Source organism: Panthera leo, chromosome D3, assembly GCF_018350215.1.
Source record: "Panthera leo isolate Ple1 chromosome D3, P.leo_Ple1_pat1.1, whole genome shotgun sequence".
Lineage (NCBI taxonomy): Eukaryota > Metazoa > Chordata > Mammalia > Carnivora > Felidae > Panthera > Panthera leo.
Genome location: NC_056690.1, coordinates 18536529 through 18561230, shown reverse-complemented (window position 1 = coordinate 18561230; position 24702 = coordinate 18536529). Strand labels below are relative to the sequence as shown.

General features: G+C 57.6%; 1 protein-coding gene across 2 annotated transcripts in view; it reads left to right on the top strand.

Annotated features, from left to right (window-relative positions):
- Positions 1-577: 577 nt before the first annotated feature.
- The window catches only part of TRPV4 (transient receptor potential cation channel subfamily V member 4), a 35565-nt gene continuing 11440 nt past the window's right edge, over positions 578-24702 (top strand). Inside the window, exons 1-6 of one of the 2 annotated variants that reach the window (XM_042910253.1) lie at positions 578-653; positions 14716-15132; positions 17475-17647; positions 21416-21568; positions 22328-22468; positions 23546-23781. In XM_042910253.1, the coding sequence (XP_042766187.1) occupies positions 14747-15132; positions 17475-17647; positions 21416-21568; positions 22328-22468; positions 23546-23781 (1089 nt within the window). In that variant the 5' untranslated portion in view covers positions 578-653; positions 14716-14746. Of the gene's footprint in view, positions 654-14715; positions 15133-17474; positions 17648-21415; positions 21569-22327; positions 22469-23482; positions 23782-24702 lie in introns of both variants that reach the window. The other variant, XM_042910251.1, reaches the window with a different exon arrangement.

Here is a 24702-nt window from a genome sequence, read left to right as displayed (position 1 = left end):
TCTCTCAAAAATAAATAAATGTAAAAAAAAAAAAAATTATTATTATTTTTTTAAATTAAAAAACAAAAATCAAAAAAACACACCTTGATCACCTCCTAGGTGCCAGGCCCCTTGCTAAGCGCTGGTAAAGAGGGGAAGAAAGGGAGCTCACGTGAATCTAGCCCCAGACAGCACGGTCTGGATCTCAGATGCCTCCCCTGTGGGACTTGGGGCTACCCCAGGGCAGGGTCCCCCGTAGCCGCGTCTGTCGGGGGGCGGGGGGGAGGGCTGTCTACCAATGAATGAATGAATGAGCCAATGCCCGGGTGGGAGGACCCGCCAGGCGCCCATTACCAGAGGAGGAGCTGCCCGGGGGTGGCGGGGTCAGGAGCCCAGGAGGGATCTCGGGGGCCCCAGGCAGAGCCCTCCCCGGGAAGCGCCTGTGGCCCCGCGGCCGCGATCGCGACGCCCGGCTTCCCGGGTAGGGGACCGAGCCCGCTCCCCGTCCCCCCCCCCCCCCCCCCACCAGGGGAGGCGGCGAGCGGCGGGGGCGGGGGCAGCCGGGGGCGGCGCGCGGCGCTGGAACCTGAGCCGGGGGAGGAGAGTCGCGCGGCGCGGGCGCGCGGGCGGGCGCCGGGCGGCCGGGATTCAGGAAGCGCCTCGCGGTCCCGGAGGTGAGTGGGGCCGGGGCCCTCGGGGCAGGGATCCTGGGGGGGGGGGGCGCGGCGCCCCCGGGCACGTCTCCGAGGCTCCGAGGCTCCGGTCCGGGGCGCGGGAAGGAGGCGCGGGGTCCCGCCAGCTCCCGCTGCCCCGCTGCGTGCCCTCGCACCCGCCCCCTCGTCTCTCTCGGCTTCGGTTTGTTTTATCACCTGTGAAATGGGCGCCGGCGTGGGCCGTGGGGTCGCCCTGTCTGCGGGAGGGAGGTCCCGGGGTCCCCAAGAGCCAAGCGCAGGAATCAGAAGCTAGGAGGCCCTGCAGCCCACCTTAGAGGCATCCCCATTTCGGGGGGCTGGGAAGGGGCAGTCGGGGGCCCTGAGGTCTGCCTTCTATGGCTAAGCAAGCGGGAGGGAATTGGAAGTCTGGAACTTCCAGAGGCCCACTTCTTCGTTGGCCTCAGTTAGTCCCAGAGACGGCTCTTCCTCCAAGAGGCAGGACAATCTTTAACCTCCGGCTGTGCCTCCAGAGCCTCCCGGGAGGTCCGCCAGGACGGGGAGAGACCTCCCGCACTCCCCACTAGCCTGCAGAGACCCGCCACAGACTGCTGCGGGGGCTGCTCACCACCCGCCTGCCTGGCCCTGCCCAGCCCTTGGCCCCGTCTGCCCTCCCCATTTTGCAGATGAGGAAACTGAGGCTCTGGTCGGGGGTGGAGCCAGGTGGAAGTTTTACCCAGGGCTGCCGGGCTCCAGAGCCCTCCCTGCCTGGTGCCCCCGGGGGGTGCCCTGGCTCAGCCTCTACCGCGGGGCTCTGCTGGGGCTGGGGTTGTGTGATGCTGTGTGTGAGCTTTGTTCTGGGAGCTAAGACCCACTCGGGGATTTAAGCTTCGCCACTTTATCTGTGGGGCGAGGACGGGGGTAACTCCATGACCCAAATGAGGAAGTTGAAAAGGTGGTCTCTTTAGAGAGGTCAAGTAGAAGGGTCAGGCCTATGTGGCCCCCCCGTGCCACCCCAGTTTTGTGTGACCTTGGGTCAGTCCTTTGGCTGTCTGAGAGATAGCTCGTCTGTAAAATGGGGGTGAAATGGGGGCCACCCCAGGGCTGTGGGGAGGACAGACCGCCTGGGAGGAGCTGGCTACACACTCCCAACTCACCCAGCAGCGTCATTGTGCTTGCTTGCTCCGGTAATGAAGAGGTGAAAAGAGGTAACTGGCCATTCCCCCATTTCTCTAGTTGATTCTGTTCGAATAACAGTAGGGAGCCCCTCTTCCCACCTTTGTCGGTGGTAAATCAGAGTGGGGAGGAGCTCCCCAAACAAATGTCAGGCGGAGGTCATGGGCCAAGGCAGGGTCTGGTTTGTAAAACCCGGGGTGGGGGGGGGTGGGGGGGGTCGCTGTGAGAGGAGGGGGTGTGGGTGAGAGCTGAGAAGTTGCGCTGGGGAGTGGCTGTGGGCGCCCCTGGCAGTTCACCTGGTGGGAGCAGGGCCTTGGCCACTTTCTCCTGTGTCTAGCAAGGCCTCCTGGAAAGCACCCTCCCTCCCCCCCCCCCCCCCCCCCCGTGTCGGCTTTGGACCCTGGGCAGGGTCTAGCCAGAGGGCTCTGGCCCCCTCCACCGCTTCCCCCAAACTGGGATTGCCTCTCCGGCCAGCTGTGCCCTCCAGGCAGGTGGGCACCCAGCAAGGTGAACACGTATGGTAGATGCTTGGCAAATGTGTGCTCTCAAATGAATGGGGGCCAGGAGAGAAGTCTGGGAAGGGATCGGGGAGGGCTTGATCGAGGTGGGGGTTCAAGCCACACCTTGAAGAATAAGTAAGGGAAAGGGCACTCAGGTAAAGGGAAGGACATTATGAGCAAAGACCTGACCACTACCTGCTGCCAGGTGGGTAAAGCTAGACTTTGTAAGGCCAAGACATTGTTCTGTTTGTCTGGAATGTGTGACGTGACCAGGAAGGGCAAGGGATTGGGCAGGCAGGGGCTAGGTCAGACCCAGAAGCCCTGAAGTCCAGGGTGGGAGGGACATGCCAGATGTGTGGTCTGGAAAGGTCCCTCTGGCTGCAGAGCCAGGGCCAGGCAAGGAGGCTGGTCCCCAGGCTGGAGAAGCCATCCCGGCCCGGGACCTGAGGCCCAGGATGGCGACTGGAGAGGGGTGGCTGGCAGGCGATGGGGGGAGGGAGAGAATCGGGCAGGGATTGGCCTCACTGTGCCCGGCACAGGTCAGGTGCTCCATAAATCTCTACTGCACAGTTGAGTGACTGAACTACATCATTTTGAGAGGGCCCAAGTTCTTTGCGGTCCTTTACCTGTTCCTTGGTGGGAGGGGGAGTTGGCATGGAGTGGGCATCTCGACCCCTCACAGGCCCCTGACCACCTGCTGTCTGCCTCAGTTTCCCCCATTTGATTCTGGGAAAGACACTGCAGGCCCCTCCCCAAATCACTGGGCCATACAGAACAGCTCCACTTCTCATCACACACCAGATCTGGGGAGCCAAGAGAACATTGCATGCCAGCGGGCCCTCTGGAATGCTCCACATGGCCCATTTGGAGTGGAATTCACCTGTTAAAGATTAATTCAGATCTCTTGAGATACCTGTGGCCCTAGGCCCCAAAGCTGGTGCTCTGATCACTGAGTTCTGCCTGGCTTTAGCCAAACCTGGGCCGCATTAGTAGTCCTTATGATGGTCGCGAGCATTTATTGAGCACTTACTATGTGCCAGGCACTGAGCCAAACACTCTTAGTACATTTGGATATGAAACTATTATCGTTCCCATTTTTGAGAGGGCGGAGCTGCGAGGTCTGGGTAGTGAAGCCGCTTGCCCAGGGTCTTTTAGTTGGGGAGGGGCAGAGCTGGGATCTGAACTCTGTTTGTCTGATTCCAAAATCCATGCCCTTAACTTCCAAGGTGGCCTGTCCCCATTTGTCCCGTCCTGAAGTCACGGGGAAGAGACTGTGCGGTATAGAGAGAAGAATCTGGATTGCTCAGACAGGCCCTGCTTTAAGTCCTAGGTCTCCTGCTCCTTCTCCAGGGAAGCTCGGGCAAGTCACCTGGCCTCTCTGAACCTCAGTTTCCTCTTCTGTCAAATGGCGCTCTCAGATGCCACTTTGCAAAGACAGTCCGAGGCACACGGATGGGGCTCCGGAGCACCGTCTTCATCCTCATCCTGTTCCAGGACACGTTTTCCTCCAGCTCGTCCCTAGGGCACCCTCTGAGAGCCCCTCTGTGCCAGGCAGGTGGGCGGAACGTAGCAGGGGCAAAGCTAGACTTGCATTTGGACAAAGGACGATGCCTTTCCAGCCGTGAGATATTTATGGGCATTGACTGAGTGCCAGGAGCCCGTCAACGTTTCCTACTTTCCTGATTTAATGCTTTAAAGACTAAGGCTGGAGGGGGCGCCTGGATGGCTCAGTCAGTTGAGCATCCGACTCTTGATCTCAGCTCAGGTCTTGATCTCGGAGTCGTGAGTTCAAGCCCTGCCTTGAGCTCCACAGGTATGGAGCCTACTTTAAAAAATAAATAAATCCATAAAAATAAAAACAAAAATACTAGGGCTGGAACCTGGCTATCTGGTTTAACTCCCGGCTTTTAGTAAGTTCCCTTACTCCCTGGGCTGTGGTTTCCCCATCTGAAAAATTGGGATAGTAAGAGTGCCTGTTCTGTGGGGTGGATGTGGGCAGTCTCCAATGCCACATAGTGTGTCACCTGATGTTCACCTCGATGATGTCACAGCCTTGCCCCCACTGGAGATGGGCAGAGGACGGAAGCTGAAGCTCATTTTATGGCTGAGAAAACTGGGGCTCCAAGGGAGAAGCAAGTGACTCTGGTCCCCTTGGGTCCCTGGAAAGCCCAGTGGCCAGTTCAGCTTCCGCTTTGGACCAGCCCCTCTTAGAGTCAGACCCACCTTGGTCCCCACTCTAGCTCTGCTACTTGCTGCTGTGTGACCTCAGGTGGTAGCTTGACCTCTCTGTTCCTGGGGCTGCCACCCAGGATTTGCTGGAGGTTGGAGCTTCGTCAGCTTGAGGGGGATTTGGGTCATTCTGGCCACTACCCTTGCCCCAGCCTGGACTCCCCCCTGCCTGGGTTTCCCTTGGGTCCCGTGAACTGGCACGCTGGCCGAACAGGAACGAGGAAGGGAGGCCAGGCCCCTACTTTCACCGTGACTCTGACTTCCTTCCTGCCTCTGAGCCCCTTCCTGATCATTGGCTTCCCCTTTCTGTCCCAAGCCCTGGCCACTGCTGTGTGACCCCAAGTAGGTCACCTCACCTCTCTGAGCATGTTTCTTCATTGGTGAGGGAGCATCAGACACCGTGCCATGGGCATAGGAAGCCCTCCATAAATGGTCTTGGGTCTGCTCCAGATGAGGTCAGAGGATGGGAAAGGCTGCAGAAGGAGGAGAGGGTGTGGGGGGCAGACAGGAAGGCTATTGACCAAATGGGAATACTCTTATTTTTCTTTGGGTGGTGAGTAACGGCTGCCCGCCCTGCCACCCCCCGGCACAAAGGGCTCCTCAGTCTCACCGGCGCCTGTTTTTCCCTGAGGGTGGAGTGGCCTGGGTTCCACCCAGCTGACCGGGAGGGTGACCACCTTCTGGGATGGTTCCTCATGTGTGTGTACTGGTGGGGGGGGGGGGCACTTGTAACACATGCCCCGAGTGTGCCCCACAGGCTCAGGGGAGACCCCTGTGGGCAGGGGGCCAGTGAACCTCAGGCCAGGGACCTGTCGGCCCGGTTCACTCCTGTCTCTTGCAAAGACGAGGAGCTCAGGAAAACCTGTAGACGTAGGGAAGGAAGAGAGGAAGGAAGGAAGAGAGGAAGGAAGGAAGAGAGGAAGGAAGGAAGGAAGGGTGGGAAGGAGGGAGGCAGAGGTGACTGAACAGACACATTAACAAGGCAGGGGCATCAGAAAAAACCACCTACTCGAATTCAGACTCTGGCTGAGACGGAGTGGGCTTGGGGAAGTGTCCTGGTCTGCTCGAGCCTCAGTTTCCTCACCTGCAAAACGGACTCATGATTAGCTGTCATCCTCATGGTGGGTGTGGGTCTCACAGGTCAGAAAGCCCAGCACACTGTAAGTGCTCCATAAATTATCTGTTAAAGGTTGGGAGAGAGGCAGGACGTTAGCCACCTAGGCAGGTAGTTGGGCAGAGGTCCCTCTGTGTCCATTCCTTCATTCGTTCATTCAGCAAGTATATCTTGAGCAGCGACTAAGTGCCAGGCCCTGTTCTGGGCCCTTGGGGACTCAGTGGTGACCGGACAGAAAAGTTCCTTTTATTCCCCCACAGCCTTTGGGGCTGCACTTTATTTATTTATTTTTTTTTTTAGTTTGTTTTGATGTTTCATTTCTTCTTAAGGGAGAGAGAGCACAAGTAGGGGAGGAGCAGAGAAGGAGGGAGACAGAAGATCTGAAGCGGGCTCCGTGCTGACAGCACAGAGCCCGACGCGGGCCTCCATTCCACGAACCGTGAGATCGTGACCCGAGCCAAAGTCGAACGCTCAACCGACTGGGCCACCCCGGGGCTGCCCTTGATGAGGCTCTGACACCCACGATGAACAAGCAACCCAGCAGTGGGTGCTGTGATTAGCTTCCTTCTAGAAAGGAGAAAACGGAGGCTCGGAGAGGTGAAGTGACCCATCGGGGGGGGGGGGGGGGGTCACACAGCTACTAAGCAGCAGAGCCAAGGTTCAGACTCCACGTCCGTCTGCCTGCAGCATCCCAGCGCCTCAGTACTGCACCACCTGCCTGATGAACTCCACGGGGTGCGGCTGTAGAAGGGTGACCCCAGAGAGAGGGCTTCGTAGAGCCTAAAGGGATGAACTCACATGGGGTTAAAAGCAAACGGTTGGAATCCTAGCCACAGTCCCTTCTTGTTGAGTTGCTACCTCGGCTGGGTCCCTTGTCTCTCTGCGCCTCGCTGGGCTGCTGTGTAAAACGGGGATAACGATAATGCCTCCCTCACGGGAGAGGCAGATGTAAAGGCGCTCGGTGCCTGGTGGGTGTTGGGTAAATAGCCCCCCTCCCCCGCCCCGCCTCCACTCTGCCTGGACGTGGTTTACTCGCGTGGGAATGGAGACAATAATATCTAGTATCTAACTTCTGGAGTCATGACTTGGATTAAGACAGATCGGTGCTGTGTGGAAGGTGCCAGTGAGGGCAGGCCCTGCTAACGGTGGGATCTCAGGCACCAGCCTCGGCCATGACTTTAAGCAGTTAACCAGAGACACAGCCTGCTGTTGGCACAGGCTGCTGGTGAGGCGGGCTGGGGCGGAGAGAGGGTCTCAGACTGGTTTTCTGCTCTGCGTCAGGCTCCCTTCCCAGGCCCGATGAACCCATTCATTCCCTGGGTATCTGCTCCCTCCTCTGACTTGGCAGCCTCAGGCCTTTTGCGCATGAGAATGAGGAGGACGGATGCCTGCATGGACGGGTGGGGTCTTGTCCCCTCTGGGCCTCAGCCTCCCAGCTGGGAAATGGGGCTGTGTGGCCTCCCGGAGATGGTGAGAGAAGGACATGAGGGGCCAGAAGACCTTTTTGGAAGGCGAGGTCTCCAAGCACGGTCCTGAGCCCTGGCCTTGGAGCCAATAAGTCTGGGTCCAAGCACCCGCTCTGCCCTGCCCTCTGGGACAGGGCCACCATGTTCTTGAGCCTCTGCTCTGGGCCAGACCCTCTGCTGGACCCTTTACACCTTCTTAATCCTCATGACCATCCCATGTGGTTTTTTCTTTTAATGTTTATTTTTTTGAGAAACAGAGGGGAGAGGCAGAGAGAGAGCGAGAGTGACTGAGAGAGAGAGAGAGAGAGAGAGAGAGAGGGAATCCCAAGCAGGCTCTGAACTGTGAGCACAGAGCCCAATGCGGGGCTTGAACCCATGAACCACAAGATCATGACCTGGGCCGAAGTTGGACGCTTTGCCGACTGAGCCACCCAGGCGCCCCATGATATCCCCGTGTTACACCAAGGAAACTGAGGCTTGGGGAAGGAAGCCACTTGCCCAAGGTCACCAAGCCAGGAAGGGGAGTTGAGATGTGGTGCACGTACCACACAATTCACCCTTTCAGAGTGCGCAATTCCGTGGTTTTGGAGTTGTACGTACATTCCCACCATCTAGCTCCAGTGTGTTTTCATCACCCCAAAAAGCGCCCCCTCCCCCTCGGCAGTCCCCATCCCCGCGCTCTCTCCCGCCCCCTGCAGCCGCCAGCTCTGTGTCTCTATGCATTCGCCTCTTCCGGACATGTCATGTAAATGGAATCGGACAGCGTGTGGCCTTCTGCGATCCACGGCACACGCTCTTAAAACCACCGAGCCATACTACCTCCTGGTGGCCCCTACCCCAGGGCTCGGGCCCCTTGGACGTGAATGGCTGCCCGCGAAAGCTCAGGGAGATGTTTGTGCACAGTCAGGACCCCTCCAGCCAAGGACCCGCAGCATGACCGAGTGACTGCGGTGGCCCCACGGCCTTGCCCGCTGTGGGGCCTGATGAGTCACCCCAGCCTTGCCCCGCCTGGGTGGTGTGAGCTTCAGAGGGGCACTCTCCTGGGTGGGGGGGGGGCGGCTACAGGACACTGGGGCTCTGTCTGCGCCGGACAGGCGGCCGCTGTGCAGCAGACAGGAAGCGGGCTGGGCCGAGACCTGCTAGGTAAATATGGGCTGGCTGGGGAAGGTGCCTGGCATGGCGTGATGCCCCCTGCGGCCACCGCCCGCCAGGGGCCAGGGAGCCTCGAACAGCCTGGCAGGCAGCAGGCTTCGCCTGGCCAAGGGGCCGAGCTCGCAGCCGGCTGCTCCAAGGTGGCTGCCAGAGTCCCAGGCTCTGGGCCCAGCCACTCTGCCCTCCCCGGCAGGCATACATACCTCCCTTGGTCCTACATCTGTTCATCCACCCTTTGATGATGACAATGATAATAATAATAATACAGCGATGTCGAGGACGCTAACAACAGCATTCTTTATGGAGTGTGCCTTCTCCAGGTGCCGGGCTCGGTATTTCGCGCACTATCCTACTTCAGCCTCGCAATAGTCCCCTGGGGTGGGTGCTGTCACCATCACCAGGTACAGGTGAGGAAATCGAGGCACAGGAAGGCCAGGTGACTTGCTCAGGGGCGCACAGCTGGCGAGCTGGCCATCTGCCTCGGGGGCCCGTGGTCCCTATGACCCACCCAGCGCCGCTTTCCCCACCCCCTCCTTCCACCCTTCCCTTTGGGAGTCCCCAGTCTTTGTAAAGTATCCACTGAAGGCACAGGTTCTGGGACCACATGCGTTTGAATCCTGCTTCCCCCTCTCAGGAGCTGGGCAACACTGTCGGAGTGACTCTACCTCTCTGAGCCTCAGTTTCCTCACCTGGAAGGTGGGGGTGGGGGTTGGACAGAGCTGGTGTTTTCTCTCCGGGATCCCTGTTTTCTTAACCCTTTCCCCACCCACACCGCCCCTCCAAGACTGACCTGGAATGACTGGTGCTCACAGGCGTGTTTATTCCAAGGGGACTGCAGGAAATGGGGGGCCCCAAAGATGCGGCATGGAGCCACAGGTTGGAGCCGGGAGGAAGTGCCCTGGGTCTGTCTGGGAGCCCCACACTACCCCCACCCTTGCTCTGCCTTCTTCCCACCCACCTACCCATCTTTTCTTCCTCCACCTTCCTCCTCCCCTGCTTCAGGCCACATCAGTCCCCCGTGCCTTCTACGCTCTCTTGTCCCCACACTTTGGACCTTGCTGTCTCTGTCCCAGCTGTCAGGCCCAGGCCAGACCCCCTCCTCCTTGCAGCCTGTCCCCATCCCTGTCAAAGGATCTGCAAGCACCCTCCGGGGGCTTCAGAAAGACCCTGCCTTATAGTTTACGAAAGCAAGTATTTATCGATGTCCCATTCTGCCTCAGCCCGGTGCTGGATGCTGGGGAAACAACAGACACAAAGTAGTCCCTCCCTCGTGGAACTAAAACTCCAGAGAAGAGCGAAGATGAATAAAGGAATAATATAAGTAAATGCACAAGTTTAATCCTGGAAAGAGCTATAAAGGGAGGCGTAGTTTGCTCTTAGAAAGAGGAGCAAGGAAGCTGGTTTAGACTGGAGGTCAAGGAGGCTTTTCACAGGAGGTGCCTGTGAAGAGGGGGACCTGAGCAAGGGGACCCAGCTAGGGGGGAAAGAGGGGACAGCCCTGGCTAAGGTCTGGAGAAGGAAAAATCCCTCTGCTTCCCCCTCTCCCAGACTCTTACGAAGCTCCATTCTTTTATGTTTCCCTGGGCGCCCTGCAAACAGGTGGCACTCAACAGATGCCCTTTGGAGTGAATCGATCCCAGGAGGGAGGGAACGGAGAGGAACTAGCTCCCTGGAATTCTTCTCCCTGGGGTGGAGTGGCCCTGCACGCCCAAACTTGCCACCAGATTTAAGCAGCTTTCCTGGGTCATGGAATCAGGAGGATGGGATTTGACAAATATGTGCCAGGGTTTCCATGAGATCAGGCAAAGCCTCGGGTAATGGTGAGGATGGGCCCCTTCTTCCACCTTCCGCACGGGGAGGGGGCAGGCAGATGGTGCAGGAGGCCCCCGCCCCCACTGGGTCTGAGATTCTCAGAGAGAAGGTGCCTGCCGTTCATGGAGTGTGTAGTTCGCTATTTATTGAGGGCTTACTCTGTGCCAGGTGCCTGACTCAACCTGTATAATTCGCACAACGACCCAGTTAAGATCCCCATGGACAGGTGAGGAGAGCAAGGCCCAGGGAGGTTAAGTCACTTAACTCAAGCTCACGCAGCTGATGAGCAGTGGGTATGGGAGCCGACCCCCTGATCTGTCTGATGAAAATGCACACTTTTTCCATGCCCCACTAGCTCCCTCCAGGGGCTCCTCCTCTGGGGAGAGGGAGTGGGTTTGGCCATCCTCACTGAGTCCCCAGATCCTTTAGAGCCTGAGACCTCTGTCAGGGCAGAGAGAGAGGCTTGGGGTCCTTGGCTCATCACTGTATCTCCTCACCCTGCTCAGGACCTCTGCACCCCTTAACTCAGCACTCCTGAGCCCCTCTGGTCTACACAGCTCTGAACACCGCTGGACATGACTCTGTTTCTTGGTTTGTCTGGCTGTTTACTCTGTTCCCCACCGGAAGGTCAGCCCCGGGAGGCCGGGGGTTTTTCTCATGTCTGTTCCCATCTATGTCCCCTGCACCTGGCACCCTGTAGGTGCTCACTAAATATTTGGTCAATAAACGAATAGATGAGTGGTTTCTAATCCTGCTCCTTGGGCCCTGAGATTCAGACACCCCCCCCTCCATTCACCCTGTCCTACCACCCTCTGCGTGGACCGCAGTCTGGTTTTTATATTCAGAAGATGTGCTCTGTGCTTAAGATGTGTGATTCCACGGCTTGAAGTGAATGCAGTGGTGATGCGCAGTGTGTGGGGAGGTTCCCACTGAGGCTCCTTGGTTGAGCCCCCAGCGCTCTGCTGCCAGCTGGGTGCCGCCCGCTGCAAAGATCCCCGGTAGGGGTGGGCCCCAGGTAGGGGTGAGTCCCGGTAGGGGTGGGCCCCGGTGGGCTCACAGCGGGCGTGCGCATGCGCACACCACACGGGGAAAGACGCGAATAAGCATGCGCGACATTCACGCGCTGAGGAGACCCACGAGGACTCGCAGCCTCTCTCCCTGCCCGCACCCCCCTTCTCTCCCAAGTCTGGCATTGGTTTGGAACGTGTAATAATAGGCTACAGGGCAAATTAGAACAGGGAGTGAACTCTCCCTGACCACAGAGAACAGGGTAGCGTTTGCGGAAAGAATTGCCACAGAGCAAGCAGCAGAGCAGGCTGTGTGTGTGTGTGTGTGTGTGTGTGTGCACACGTGTGCATGTGTGTGCATATGTGCTCACTGGTGTGTACATTGCTTGATGAGGAAGGAGTAGCAGAGTTAGGATTCAGAGGCCATCTTCATGGCCATTTGCTTCCTGGGGGGCCCCTCAGGGCCTCAGTTTCCTTAACTGTAAAATGGGAGCAGTAGTCCAGCTTTGTGGGCTCTCGCCGGCCATGAATGCCAGGCTGGGTGCTTTGCTGTCGTGTGTGTGTGTGTGTGTGTGTGTGTGTGTGTGTGTGTGCGGAGGGGGGTGAGGAGGACAGGTGAACTCGCTGTACCATGTCGGTGACGATGACGATTAAAGCGCTCAAGTGCTTATTAGGTGTCCGAGAGACACGTGACCTGCCTTATGTCACGGCAGCCCTATGGGACAGATGCTGTCATTACGACCCTCATTTTACAGGTGGGGAAACGGAGGCTCAGAGAAATTAGCCCAGGCTGGTAGTAATAATCCTCAGCTCCCAGGCTCCCAGGTTGTACAGCTCGCACATGATACTGTAGGTGCCCGGCGCTGTGCCTGGCCGCCGGCCCCTGCCCAGTCAACTGAGGGGTTAGGGTAGCCCAAGCTTTGTAGCCAAGTGTGCAGATTTGAATCCTGGCTCTGTCGCTAACCTGCTGTGTGGCCGCAGGCAAGCCACTTAACCTCTCTGATCCTCCGTTTCCTCGTCTGTAAAGTGGGAATGAGAGCCGTACCTCCCTCCAGGGCAGGGTTTCTCAGTCTCAGCACTATTGATATTTCTGGGCCCGGATCCCTCCTTGTGGTGGGGACTCTCCTGTGCATTGTCGTCATGATTATTCGTTGTAACTAAACGCTAATAATGGTCACATGTGCCTTGCCTGAGGCTACCAGTGAGGCGTGAGCGGCTGAGAGGAGATTTGAATCTGGGGCCGGCTGACTTCGGACTCCTTGTCGTGGAGGCCTCAGAAACCTTGGATGCCGTCTGGGTTGGGGTTCCTTAGGAGAAGGGGCGCAGGCATGGTGGGGGGTTGAGAGCTCCCTGAGGTGGGGTGTCCGTCTGGCTCTGCTCCAGTGGGGGAAGGGGTGTGGTAATCGGGAGGGTGTTGACTGCGGAGGCATGTGCCCCAATGCCTCCTCTCCCCTGACCCCTGGGTCCCCAATGAGGTGGATGGGGCTGGGCCCTGGGAAATGTAATCTTCTCCCTCAGATGCCTGCGCCCCAATGGATACCTGTCCCTGCCTCATCACGCCCCCCACTGCTGCAGAACAAAACCATCTGACATCTCCCAAGATCTATAGGAGGAGGTGTGTTCACCCCGGTTTTACAGGTGGAGAAACTGAGGCCCAGGGAGAGGAAATGACTTGTCCAAGATCACACAGCTGCTAGTTACCAGGGCCAGGACAGAAACCAGGTGTATCTGATTTCAGAACCTGTGTTCCTAACCTTTCCTTCCTCCTTTGATTAGAATCATCGATAGCCCCCAACTTATTCCCAGAGTTGGCACTGGGAATGCCTGACCTCATTTACTTCTTCCTGCAAAACTATGAAACGCTGCTGCCTTTGCACCCATTTTAAAGAGGAGGAAACTGAGGCCCCGGGAGCTAAAGCAACTTGCCCAAGGTCACACTGCATATCCATAAGAAGTGAGCTTAGAACCCATGCCTGAATAACCCTAAAGCCCATGCTCTCCCTCCCCGCTGGTGCCCAGAAAAGGGCCCATCCCCGGCAGGAGCTCCAACCCTCGGGATGCTCTGCCATACCCACCCACAGGGGCCTCTTGCCCTCACCTCTCTGGCCCAGGCTTCCCTCCTGGCAGCCAGAAAACAAACAAGGTGGGAACCAGTGTTTATTTGGTCCTCTGCTAATGTGTTGGGCAGGCAGAGGAAGACATAGAAAAGAGAGCTTTTCAGACATCTCCCTGCAGCCCGGGTGGGATGGTGAAAGTTCCGGGAAACTCGCCCTCAGTGCCCAGCCCCGCCCACTGAGCAGTGTGCCGCAGAGGGCAGGGGCCTGCCAGGGCTTTGCGCCTCCCTGTCCTTGCTCCTGGTTAGCAGTCGGGCCCAGAGCTGGAGAGACCTGGGTTCAAGTCCAGCTCTTCTCCCTACAAGCTGCATGACTGCCCCTCTTAAAGCTCCAGTCTCTTGGGGCGCCTGAGTGGCTCAGTCGGTTGAGCGTCTGACTTCGGCTCAGGTCATGATCTCGCAGTTTGTGAGTTCGAGCCCTGCATTGGGCTCTGTGCTGACAGCTCAGAGCCTGGAGCCTGCTTCGGATTCTGTGTCTCCATCTCTCTCTGCCCCTCCCCCACTCACACTCTGTCTCTGTCTCTCTCACAAAATAAACATTAAAAAAAAAATTAAAAGCAAAAACAAAAACCTCCAGTCTCTCCATCTGAGAAACGGGGGGAACGAATTACACCTTCATCCGTGTGGTACCTTTCTAGGTGTTGGGGATGCAGGAGTGAACAAGGACAGATGCGTTCCCTGCCTCCTGGTGCTCACGTCCCAGGAATGAACTAATCCCACGAACAGATGGTCAGGGAGGGCTTCCCAGAGGAAGGGACAGTTGAGCTGGGAACACAGATGGGTAGGGGATAGGCAGGCCAACGGGGGAGGGGAGGGACCAGCACTCGGCAGTGGGAAGCAGAGTTTTTGCACCGTGGGAAGTTAGCTATAGTCTTGGAAACTCAGTTTGCTGTTCTTCAAAATGGGAGTCATAAGGATGGCCCTAGGAGAGACGGAGTAATGCTGGCTCACACAGTGGGTTTGCACCTGTTTGCTGAGCACCTGCAGGGCCCGAAGCATGCATTTAATGGTTACGTTTTAGTGCTTGCTGTGTGCTAGGCACTGACCACTGAATGCATGCTCTCTGCCTGGACGTCCCCATTTTACAGATGAGAAAACCGAGGCCGTGAAATGTCAGCTTGCCCAGTGCCACACAGTTGCGGAGTGTGGAGCCTGGATTTGAACCCTGCTCTGCGGGGCTCTGAAGCTGGTGGGGTTGGTTGGGAGTAAGCCCCAGGCTCCGGGTCTGGGGTCCCAGGATGACTCTGAGGCCCTTCCTCCTCTCTCCACCTACTGCCCGGGGTAGCTGGACCCGAGGCCCGTTTACGTTTCCAGGTCCCTAAAAGAGGCTCCTGTTGTAGCTCTTGCCTGGGGCTGCCAGCCAACCACATCTGGGAGTGGTCACCCCGCACCCCTGTCATTACAACGGTGGCTTTGAAGCAGCTGGCAGCCGTGCTGTTTGCCCACGTGGGAGGGGGCTTCCTGGAGCCCCCACCCCTGGCCAGGCTCCGCCCGACTCCCCTCCCGTTCCCTTACAGGCCGAGCAGCGCAGACGGGTCCCGGGTCAGCATGGCGGATCCCAGCGGAGGCCCCCACGCGGGGCCCGGGGAGGTGGCTGAGACCCCCGGGGACGAGAGCGGGACCCCCGGGGCTGAGGCCTTCCCCCTCTCTTCTCTGGCCAACCTGTTTGAAGGGGAGGATGGCTCCCCCTCCCCCTCCCCGGCTGACACCAGCCGCCCCGCCGGGCCAGGTGATGGGCGACCAAATCTGCGCATGAAGTTCCAGGGTGCCTTCCGCAAGGGGGTGCCCAACCCCATCGACCTGCTGGAGTCCACCCTGTATGAGTCCTCGGTGGTGCCTGGACCCAAGAAGGCACCCATGGACTCGCTCTTTGACTATGGCACCTATCGTCATCACCCCAGCGACAACAGGCGGTGGAGGAAGAAGGTCATCGAGTGAGTATTGCTGGCTGCCTGGCCGATGGTCTCCTCTGTGTTGAATCCGTCCGCCCATCCATCCATCCACCTACCTGTTCGCCCACCTGTCCACTTTTCCATACACTCGTCTGTCCACCCGTCTGTCCATCCATCCGCCATCCCTCCATCCGTCATCTCCTCGTTCATTCATCCAGCTACCTGTCTGTCCACCTGCTCGTCCACTTGTCCACCCGTCCATCATCCACTCATCAGGTATCTCCCTCCCCATCTGTCATCTATCTATCCGGCTGTCCCCCCGTGAAAACCCCTAAGAACCCCTCTCAGGCTTCTGTGTGTGTCTGGAGGACAGTCTTGAAGTCCGGAGGTGGCCTGTTGTCTGGTCCTTGTCTGTCCTCCTTGCTGATCACAGACTCATTTGTGCCCTTGGATGAAGCCCTTGCTTGGGCAGGAGCTGTCTCCTTTCTTCGTTCACTGAGTCACCGATTCGTTTAGTGGATGTTTCTCAAGCACCCACCACGTGCCTGGCAGGGGGGTCGGCCCCGTGGCTCCAGGGGTGAGCCAGACCAGGTACCACTCCTGCAGAGTTCAGACGCTGAGTAGCCTCCACTGCTACCTTCATTGTGGAAGGTGACGCAGGCGATAAGCAAGCAAATGGGCACGTGAACACACAGTTCGAGTTGGGGGAGGTGCTGAGGCAGAGGGGAGCTGATACGGGCAAGGTATTCCAGGAGGGCTTCCTGGAGGAGTCAACATTTTAGCTCAAAGCTAAGGGATGAGAAGGGGCAGCCACACGGGGTGAGGGTGGTGTTCCAGTGGACGGAAGTGTATGCACCAGGGCCGGAGGCTGAAGAGGCTGGGTGTGCCCAAAGACCGAGATCTCACAGCCGTCCGCACGCTGCTGGACAATCGGTTCCACCTGTGCTCAGAGGACAGCAAAGCGCCCCGGTGTCCCCATCTCTTCCAGGTCCGGCTGGAAGCTTGGTGGGCTCCGTGCCTCCCTTTCCCTTCCCAACCCCCTCCTTCGGGCCTCACCCCGCCCCTACCCCAGACAGTCAGGGCTAGTGGCTTTGGAGGGGCTTGCAGGAACTGGGGGTGTGGCTGAAGTCTCCAGAGACCCAAGCACCACCTAGTGCGGTGTGGGTGTGAGGGTGTCCTTTCCGTTTCGTTTTTGGTTCCAAGTTCACAGGTCGGGAGCAGATGAAATGGGGGCTTCCCAGGTGCTCTCAGGATCATAGCGGTCTGTGCCCTCATCCTCAGGGGGGGCAGCCCTGCCCCTGCCCTGGCACCCTGCCGCTGGAGCCCTGCCTCAAGGTGGGGGGTGGTCTGGGGCCCAGGCAGAGGAAGGAAGGAGAGCAGCTGTCCCTGTCGCCTGGCCTGCCAGCGGCTCTCCCTGCCCCTCAGCCCCTCCTGCTGCCCCACAGCCTGACCTCAGTCTCCCCTCCTGCCCGCCCGCCTCTGTCACTGCTCCCCCTCGGCTCCCCTCCTCTCTCCTCGGCTCCCTACACTGTCTCCGTTTCTGTCTTCCTCCGTTCATTTAACAGATTCTTAGTGTGCCCCGTATGCACCAGGCACTGGGTGGGTGGAGACGTGGCTGAGAGCACTCTTGCCCTTCGTGGAGCCCCCTGGGCTCACGCTGCTCCCAGTTCTTTGTCTGTTAAAACCTAGCACACAGTAGGTGCCCAGTTAGTGTTTGTCGAATGACCAAAGGACTATCCATTTTTTTCCTTATTCTGTCTCTCTGCTTCCCCACTCCCAGCCCCCTGTGGGTCGTGTCCTGTCTCTACCTGCCCCTGCAGCTCAGTGTTTCAAACACACATGCAGGCTGCCGACACACAGTGGGCGCTAAACAACAAAGCAATGTCTGCTAACGTGTATTGAGTGTTCACTGTGTGGTGGGCCTTGAACCAGGCACCTATGTGCTCATTTTTCTCAAAAGTCTGTTGAATGAATAAATTAATGAGCGAGTGGTTGAATAAATGAATGAGTTGCTTTATCTTTTAGTCTGGTGTTCCTCCTTTATTTTCTCACTATCCGTGTCTCTTTCGGTCTCTGGCTTAGTAAGTACTCACTAACTGACGAATGGAAGAGTGGATGAATGGATGGGTGGGTGGGTGGGTGGATGGATGGGTAGGCTTGTTTCTTTTGTCTGTTTCCACCTAACACACAGTAGGTACCAGGTAGACTTCGTTGGGATAAAACATTCTTTTGTTTCTCCAGCCATCCCTCCCCTCGGTCTGGTTCCACCCTAGGGCTCTAGCTGCCCCCTTCCACCCCCCACCACCCCTGGGCCCCTCAGGCCAGAGACAGCGGGGTGGGCGGGGGATGAGCCCTCCCATCACCCTGCCTTCCCCCACCTCCAGGAAGCAGCCGCAGAGCCCCAAAGCTCCTGCACCCCAGCCGCCCCCCATCCTTAAAGTCTTCAACCGGCCTATCCTCTTTGACATCGTGTCCCGGGGCTCTACTACTGACCTGGATGGGCTGCTTCCCTTCTTGCTGACCCACAAGAAGCGCCTGACTGACGAGGAGTTCCGGGGTGAGCCACCCGGGTGGGGGTAATGGGCGGGCCACCGGGGGTTGGGGAGGCCTGGCATTGGGGGCCACCTTTCCTCTTAGCGTCTTCCCCTGGGTCAATGGGCTGCACTGGCCACGAAGAGCCCTGGATAGGGAGTCTGACCCTTGTGTCCTTCGCCGTATTACTCACATATTACTACCTCTCGTAAGGTAGCTTTGGCTACCTTCGTTCATTCTTTCAGCCTTCAATTATGGAAAGGTCAGTGTCGGAGGTAAGCAGAGTCCACTCACCTGGGTTCGAATCCCACCTCCACCGCTTACAGATATATGGCTTCCCTGAGCCGCAATGTCCTCGTCCATAAACTAGGGAATAATAGCATAGTCCTGGCAGAACGAATATTCCTGCTTCTGCTCCCGGGCTCTGCCCTACCCCCACCCAGCTTTCGGACTCCCCTCCCTAGGCTGAGGCCGCAGTCACCACTGCCCTGGACTTCTCCCAGCCCAGAGGGCTCACCCTTCAGCCTCGTCACCTCGGGGCCTCAGCTCCCTCTGCCGCCCCAGGCCTCCCCTGCAAATTGGCAAAGTTGGCCTGTGAGCCCCTGGGCCCGCGTCAGCCACCTGCTACATGCCAGGTACCAGGTTGAGGAGCCGTAATTCACTGGCCAAGCGACCCCACAAATCAACGTAAAATGTTAAGAACGGTGGCACCTGCCACAAGGGAGGTCCAGTCTCAAGAAGGCCGGCGGCAGTCTGCGGCTCGGGGCTGACGAAGCTTCGGGGAGGTGAGGGGCCCCATTTTTTGAGGCTTCGAGTACTTCAGGTAAATGAAGTGCCCAAACGGGGTGACCTGGTCAGCGGTACATTTTTCACGTATGCCTTTATCGGCCAGATTCTTTGAACACCAGAATGATACTGTGCAGTATCGTCATGGTGGTCAGAGGAGAAATGACTGGATTTATAACAAATATTCCTTCGTGGTGCCCAGCCAGACCACGTGGCTCGTTTGTGGCACGAGCTTAGGGTTGCCGCAGCTTGGGGCGGCAGGTCCGACCTGCCCCCGGAGGGTGTCAGTGACTACGTGAATAATCTCATTTGGAGGTAACCCCACATTTAAGCCCCGACCAAACGGCCCCTCCAAGCCCCTCCCCAAGTTCATTAGGCACAAGAGGGAAACCTCAGGGTAGAGCAAACCCGAGTCATCAGCGAGACAGTGCAGCTCCAGGCTGGGCTTGCAAGGCTCCAGCTTCTTCTGAGTTCAGGACCGAGTCAGGGACTTTTCGCCCGGGCGAGGGACCCCCAGGAAAGCGTGTCTGTGTGCATGAGCAGGGGTGAGAGGGGGGGGGGGGCCCTGAATCTGCAGAGAATAGTGCATGTGTAAAGGGGCATTCACCAGGAGGCCCGTGACGCAAATTAAGCCATCTGTAGGGCTGCTCGCTTGCTCTGGCCCCTTCTAAGGCCCTGGAGCTAATTTTGATTTCATAATTGCATGTTTCTTTTCATAAACATACCCCCAAATTCTGTAAGTCTGAGCCCCCGCAAAGCCTGGATCCGCCGCCGCATGATTTTCTAGTCAGAGGCTCATGAGCTGATCTGATTCTCAGGGGAGTCTGTGGCCACCACCCCTCAAAGTTTGACAACCCTCCAATTTGACATATTTACTTAGTCCCCCTTCCCCTGGTGGCTCCCAGGGCAGAGCCACTTCGCCACCTGGTGGTGGAGTCCTGGAACTGCGTGTCCCTTGGCGTTTCTGGGAAGATCTTGCTGTTGGCATCTCATCCCAGGACCCAGGCTGGCAGCCCCCCAACCCCGCTATAGCCTGGGTCTGGGGGTGCAGAAACCCAAATCCAAGGTCTGATTCCATGCTCTGCACAAGCCCCTTTCGGTGATCTGTGGTTTGGATCAGCTCATCCGATGCTGTGCTGGGCATGGGGAGAACAGTGGTGAATGAAGCGGACACAACTGTCCAGGTTGCTCACAGTTTCCTGGGTGAGATCAACATTGATCAAGCAATCACAGGAATAAAAACAGTTGTAATCTGTAATGTGTGCCAACGAGCGGCTATGTTGGAGGATCTGACCTAGTCAGGAAAATCTGGGAGAGCTTCCCGGAAGAGGTGATAGGCTGAATCTGAATGAGTTGCAGTTAACCAGATAAAAAGAGAAAGAAAGACCATGGAGGGGATGCAGGGACAGCATGTACAAAGGCCCTGTGGCTCACTGTGGTCAACGTTGTACTCTGAGGTGACCACTCCAGCTGCTGTGTGGATTGAAGGAAAGCTTGAGAGCCTGGTGGAAGCCAGGCTGGGGTCTTGGGCCAGGAGGGTGGCAGTGGACACAGGGAGTGGGAGAGGGATTGAATAGGAAATGCTGGCGGTGGCTGTAGGAGGCAAGGACAAGGGTGGCACAAAGGTTTTTGGCTGGATGGGGACACCATCCTCTGCAGAGGGGACACATGAAGGCTGGGGGGTGGGTTTGGGGAGGGAAAGATGCTGAGGTCAGCATTCAGGGCCCCCCGCACTTACACAGATGGAGAACTGGAGTCTGCTTTTCATTCATGAAAACAGCTCCCTGGTGACTCTGGGCACCAGGGGTTCAGCAGGAAGCAGCTGGGGACGAGGCTTGTCCAGGAGACCGCAGTCCTGCGGGCACTGGGACCGAATTCAGGTCTCTGTGAGTCCTGCACGTTCTCCCCACTGACTCCTGACATCTAGAGAGAAATTCCCGAAGCACCTCCCTCAGAGTTGGAGTAACAGGTACAACAGCACCATGTCTTGAGGACTTTCATCTGCCTGGTGCCGGGCTCATCAGCAAACATGTATTAGCTCTTCGATTTCCTCCGTGGCCTCAATTTAGCTGGAAAGGAAAGAGAAGCAGACGAAAGGTCACGCGGAAACTGGGAGGGAAGCCGGGATTTGAACCCCAAGGTGCTTGGCTCCAGAGCAGGCAGCTCAGCTCACCCGTTCCTGATTCCGTCCCTGCTGCGACCATTCCTGAGTCCCCAGCACGATTTTGCCCCGTGCCGGGTTCCCAGGGGGAGTTCTCTTTCCATCGACTCATTCTTTCAAGGTATAAGTCAAGTTGTATAACCACAGAAGTTAACACAAGGGAAAGAAAATTGCAAAGGGACATTAGCGAGTGTCCGTGGGCATTGCGGGGACCCGTTGGGGACCACATGGAGACCGGCTTCGTGAGAGAGGTTTGACAACGAGATGAAACCTTGCTCAAGGCAGGCAGGCCTTCAGTGTTACTGGTGCTGTGTCAAAACCCTCTCCCGCCCCTCCTGGGTAATTTCATATCCACTCTGGGGGGCAGTCTGCACGTCGGGGACTGCTGTACCCCTTCTGCTCCCTTCCAGGGACACTGGTGTAAATGCTTCCTGGGAAGAGGATCCTGTGTTCCAATAGGTGGCAAACGTTGCCTGCTGCGTCTGGCTTTTAGAGCTTCCCAGTCCCCATTAGCATATCAAAGGCTCTGACAAATCCTGTAATAAATATGGTTGGCTTTGTTTAACCCAGCCTTCCTCACCACTTATTTGATTTTTAAAATTCCCTCCCAATTATGCTTTGGAAAATCCCAATCTCTGTAGGCTGCAGCTTCCCTCATTTGGAAAAACTGCCCCTCTGAGTTTACTGGACCCCCTCGGGACCACGGGCACAGATAGGGAGAGGCTCAGAGGGGAGGTGCGGCAGGGCCAGGACCTCTGGCTCCCTGCCCGGTGCCCTGTCCCCTGCAGCCCAGGAGCTCCGTACCACAGACTGATGGCCCTTCCTCCTGTATGTCTCTCCCCCCAGAGCCGTCCACAGGGAAGACCTGTCTGCCCAAGGCCCTGCTGAATCTGAGCAGTGGCCGTAATGACACCATCCCTGTGCTCCTGGACATCGCCGAGCGGACAGGCAACATGCGGGAGTTCATCAACTCGCCTTTCCGGGACATCTACTACCGAGGTGGGGCCCCGGGTGGGGCAGGGGGGACGCAGGGTGACGGTGGGGCACCGTCCTTGCTTGTCTGATTCCCACTGCACCCCAAGAGCTCCCATCTGTGCCCCAGGTGCCAGCATTGCGTCCAGGAACCGGCCACTGAATGAACAAAGAAACGATAACTACCCCTTCCAATCTTGATATTCTGAGTTTCAGAATCCCAGATTCTGAACCCAAGACTCTGAGACGCAGGGAGCCTAGTGATCCGTGAACTTGGAGTCTGGGATCCCAAGATGCTATGGTTCCGGACACCCTAAGGCTCGATGATAATAGTTGTACAGGCCCACACTGCTAAGCGGCAAAGGTGTCAGGGTCTAAACTTTGAGGTTCTATGACTCAGACTTGACCTTTCAGATTTCTGGATATGAAGATTCAAAGTCTGTGAACTTTCTATCCGAGTCCCAAACTCTGTGAGACCACAGTGTCTTTGCTTCCTCCTGGATTAAGGCCTCCTGTGAGTCTGACCAGAGTCCCCACACTTGGGACCCTACATGTGGGATCTCGTTTGAGTCTAAAATTCTGCATGCCCAGTGCAGCACGTCACGGCTTCGTGCGTCAGAGATCCCACATCTGGGCAGTGTCTGGAGGTCCGTTTGCCGCCCTTGGGTGGAGACGGTCAAGGCCCGGGCCTGCAGCCCCTCGCCTGATTTCCACACTCTGCACCCCACCGCGCTCCAGCCTGGTCCGGTCTCTGCCTGCGGTGACAGTCCCTACCCCCCTCCCCAGGCCAGACTGCCCTGCACATCGCCATCGAGCGCCGCTGCAAACACTACGTGGAACTCCTGGTGGCCCAAGGAGCTGACGTCCATGCCCAGGCCCGGGGGCGCTTCTTCCAGCCCAAGGACGAGGGAGGCTATTTCTACTTTGGTGAGGAGGGGGCTGGGGTGCCTGGTGGTGTCCACAGCCCTGACCCCTCCCCAGACACTTAGAGCCCCTGCTGGCCAAGGGCTCTGGCCCCATGTCGGTGTTGGTCGCCTCACCTCCCTGAGCCTCAGCTTCCCCGTCTGTGCAGTGGGACCATGAAAGCCTCTGGGGCTGGGACAGGTTGTCAACATGTCCTTGAGACCCACCAGTGGCCCGATCGCAGGGCCCAAACCCCATCACCACCACATCCCGGCCGAACCAAGGAAAGAGTCTCAATTTCACCCTGCTTATATATATATTTAAATTTATTTATTTGTGGGGCGCCTGGGTGGCTCAGTCGGTTAGGCGACCGACTTCAGCTCAGGTCATGATCTCACAGTCCATGAGTTCGAGCCCCGCGTCGGGCTCTGTGCTGACTGCTCAGAGCCTGGAGCCTGCTTCAGATTCTGTGTCTCCCTCTCTCTCTGACCCTCCCTCGTTCATGCTCTGTCTCTCTCTGTCTCAAAAATAAATAAACGTTAAAAAAAATTATTTATTTGTTTTGAGAGAGAGAGTGAGCACGAGCAGGGTAGGGACAGACAGGGGGAGGAGAGAGAGAGAGAGAGAGAGAGAATCCCAAGCAGGCTCTGCATGGTCATTGCAGAGCCCGAAGCGGGGCTCAAACCCACGAACCCCGTGCGATCACAACCTGAGCTGAAATCAAGAGTCAGATGCTTAACTGACTGAGCCACCCAGGTGCCCCTGAATTTCACCCCTGCTTAAAGGCACATGTTATTTGAAGTTCAGGGACAAGGTCCCTCAGAGAATCCCTCGCAGCGTCCAAATCGCAAGCCCACAACCCGTCTCCCGCACATCACCTGCAGAAATGTGCAACCACCTCGGCGTGACGTGGACACGGACTGTTGGCACTGTGTCCAGTGTCCCCGGGGCACGCGTGTTCCCCGAGCACCCACGGGCGGAGCCCTGCCCCGGGGCCCCCCTTCACTGACCTCTCCCTGCCTCCTCCCGGGCCTGCAGGCGAGCTGCCCCTGTCGCTGGCGGCCTGCACCAACCAGCCCCACATCGTCAACTACCTGACAGAGAACCCGCACAAGAAGGCGGACATGCGGCGGCAGGACTCCCGCGGCAACACGGTGCTGCACGCCCTGGTGGCCATCGCCGACAACACCCGTGAGAACACCAAGTTCGTCACCAAGATGTACGACCTGCTGCTGCTCAAGTGTGCCCGCCTCTTCCCCGACAGCAACCTGGAGGCCGTGCTCAACAACGATGGGCTCTCGCCCCTCATGATGGCCGCCAAGACCGGCAAGATTGGGGTGAGTGGCTTGTGGAGGGTGGGGCATAGGCAGCCCCTCCCCCGCTCCTCTACACACACACACACACACACACACACACACACACACGCACACACACACACACTGGAGGGGGCTGCGCTGACGTTCATTATTATTAATATGCACACCCACTTGCTGTCATGCCAACCCCATTGTGCAGATGTCCTGGCTCAAGAACCTGCTGTGGCTCCCTATTGTCTAGCCAAACTGCTCGACTTCATCCCAGAGCCTCAGTCCTCATCCCGTGCCACTGGGAGCATCATGCCCCACTCCCGCCAGCCAGGACAAGGCACTCATAGAAATCTAAGCCGCAGGGCCCCATGTGAACTCCCCTATAATCCACTGTCAGGGTCCTAGCTCAGCCCCCAACCCGAGGGCCCTGCACAGGTTCTTTCCCCCTCTGGCCTCACAGCACAGGGCCCAGAGGGGATTTCTCATCCTGGGCACAACTGACATTTGAGACTAGATTGTTCTGGGGTGTGCGCACTGTGTTGTGCAGTGAAGGATGTTTAGCCGCATTCCTGACCTCGAACCCCAGATACCAGTGGCACTCCCCACCGCTGGGACAACCCCCGAAGTCTCCACGCATTGCCAAATCGTCCCCTGGGGGGGGCACCACTGCCCTGATTGAGAACCAAAACCGGGGCGCTCTGGAGTCTGGAGCACCTGGGTCCAAAGCCTGGCTCGGCCACTTCCCAGAGTGTGACTGCAGGCATCTCCCCTCCCCTTTCTGTGCTCAGTGTCCTCGTCTGTAAAATGGGGATGAAAATAGTGCCCTTCGGGATCACATGACAACGAGATAAGGTGATCCATTTAAAGCTTTTTAATAAAGAGCCTGGCGTGGGTGGCAAGTGCTCAGTAAATGGCAGGGATTATGATTGTCCTATTAAAATCATAGCAAAA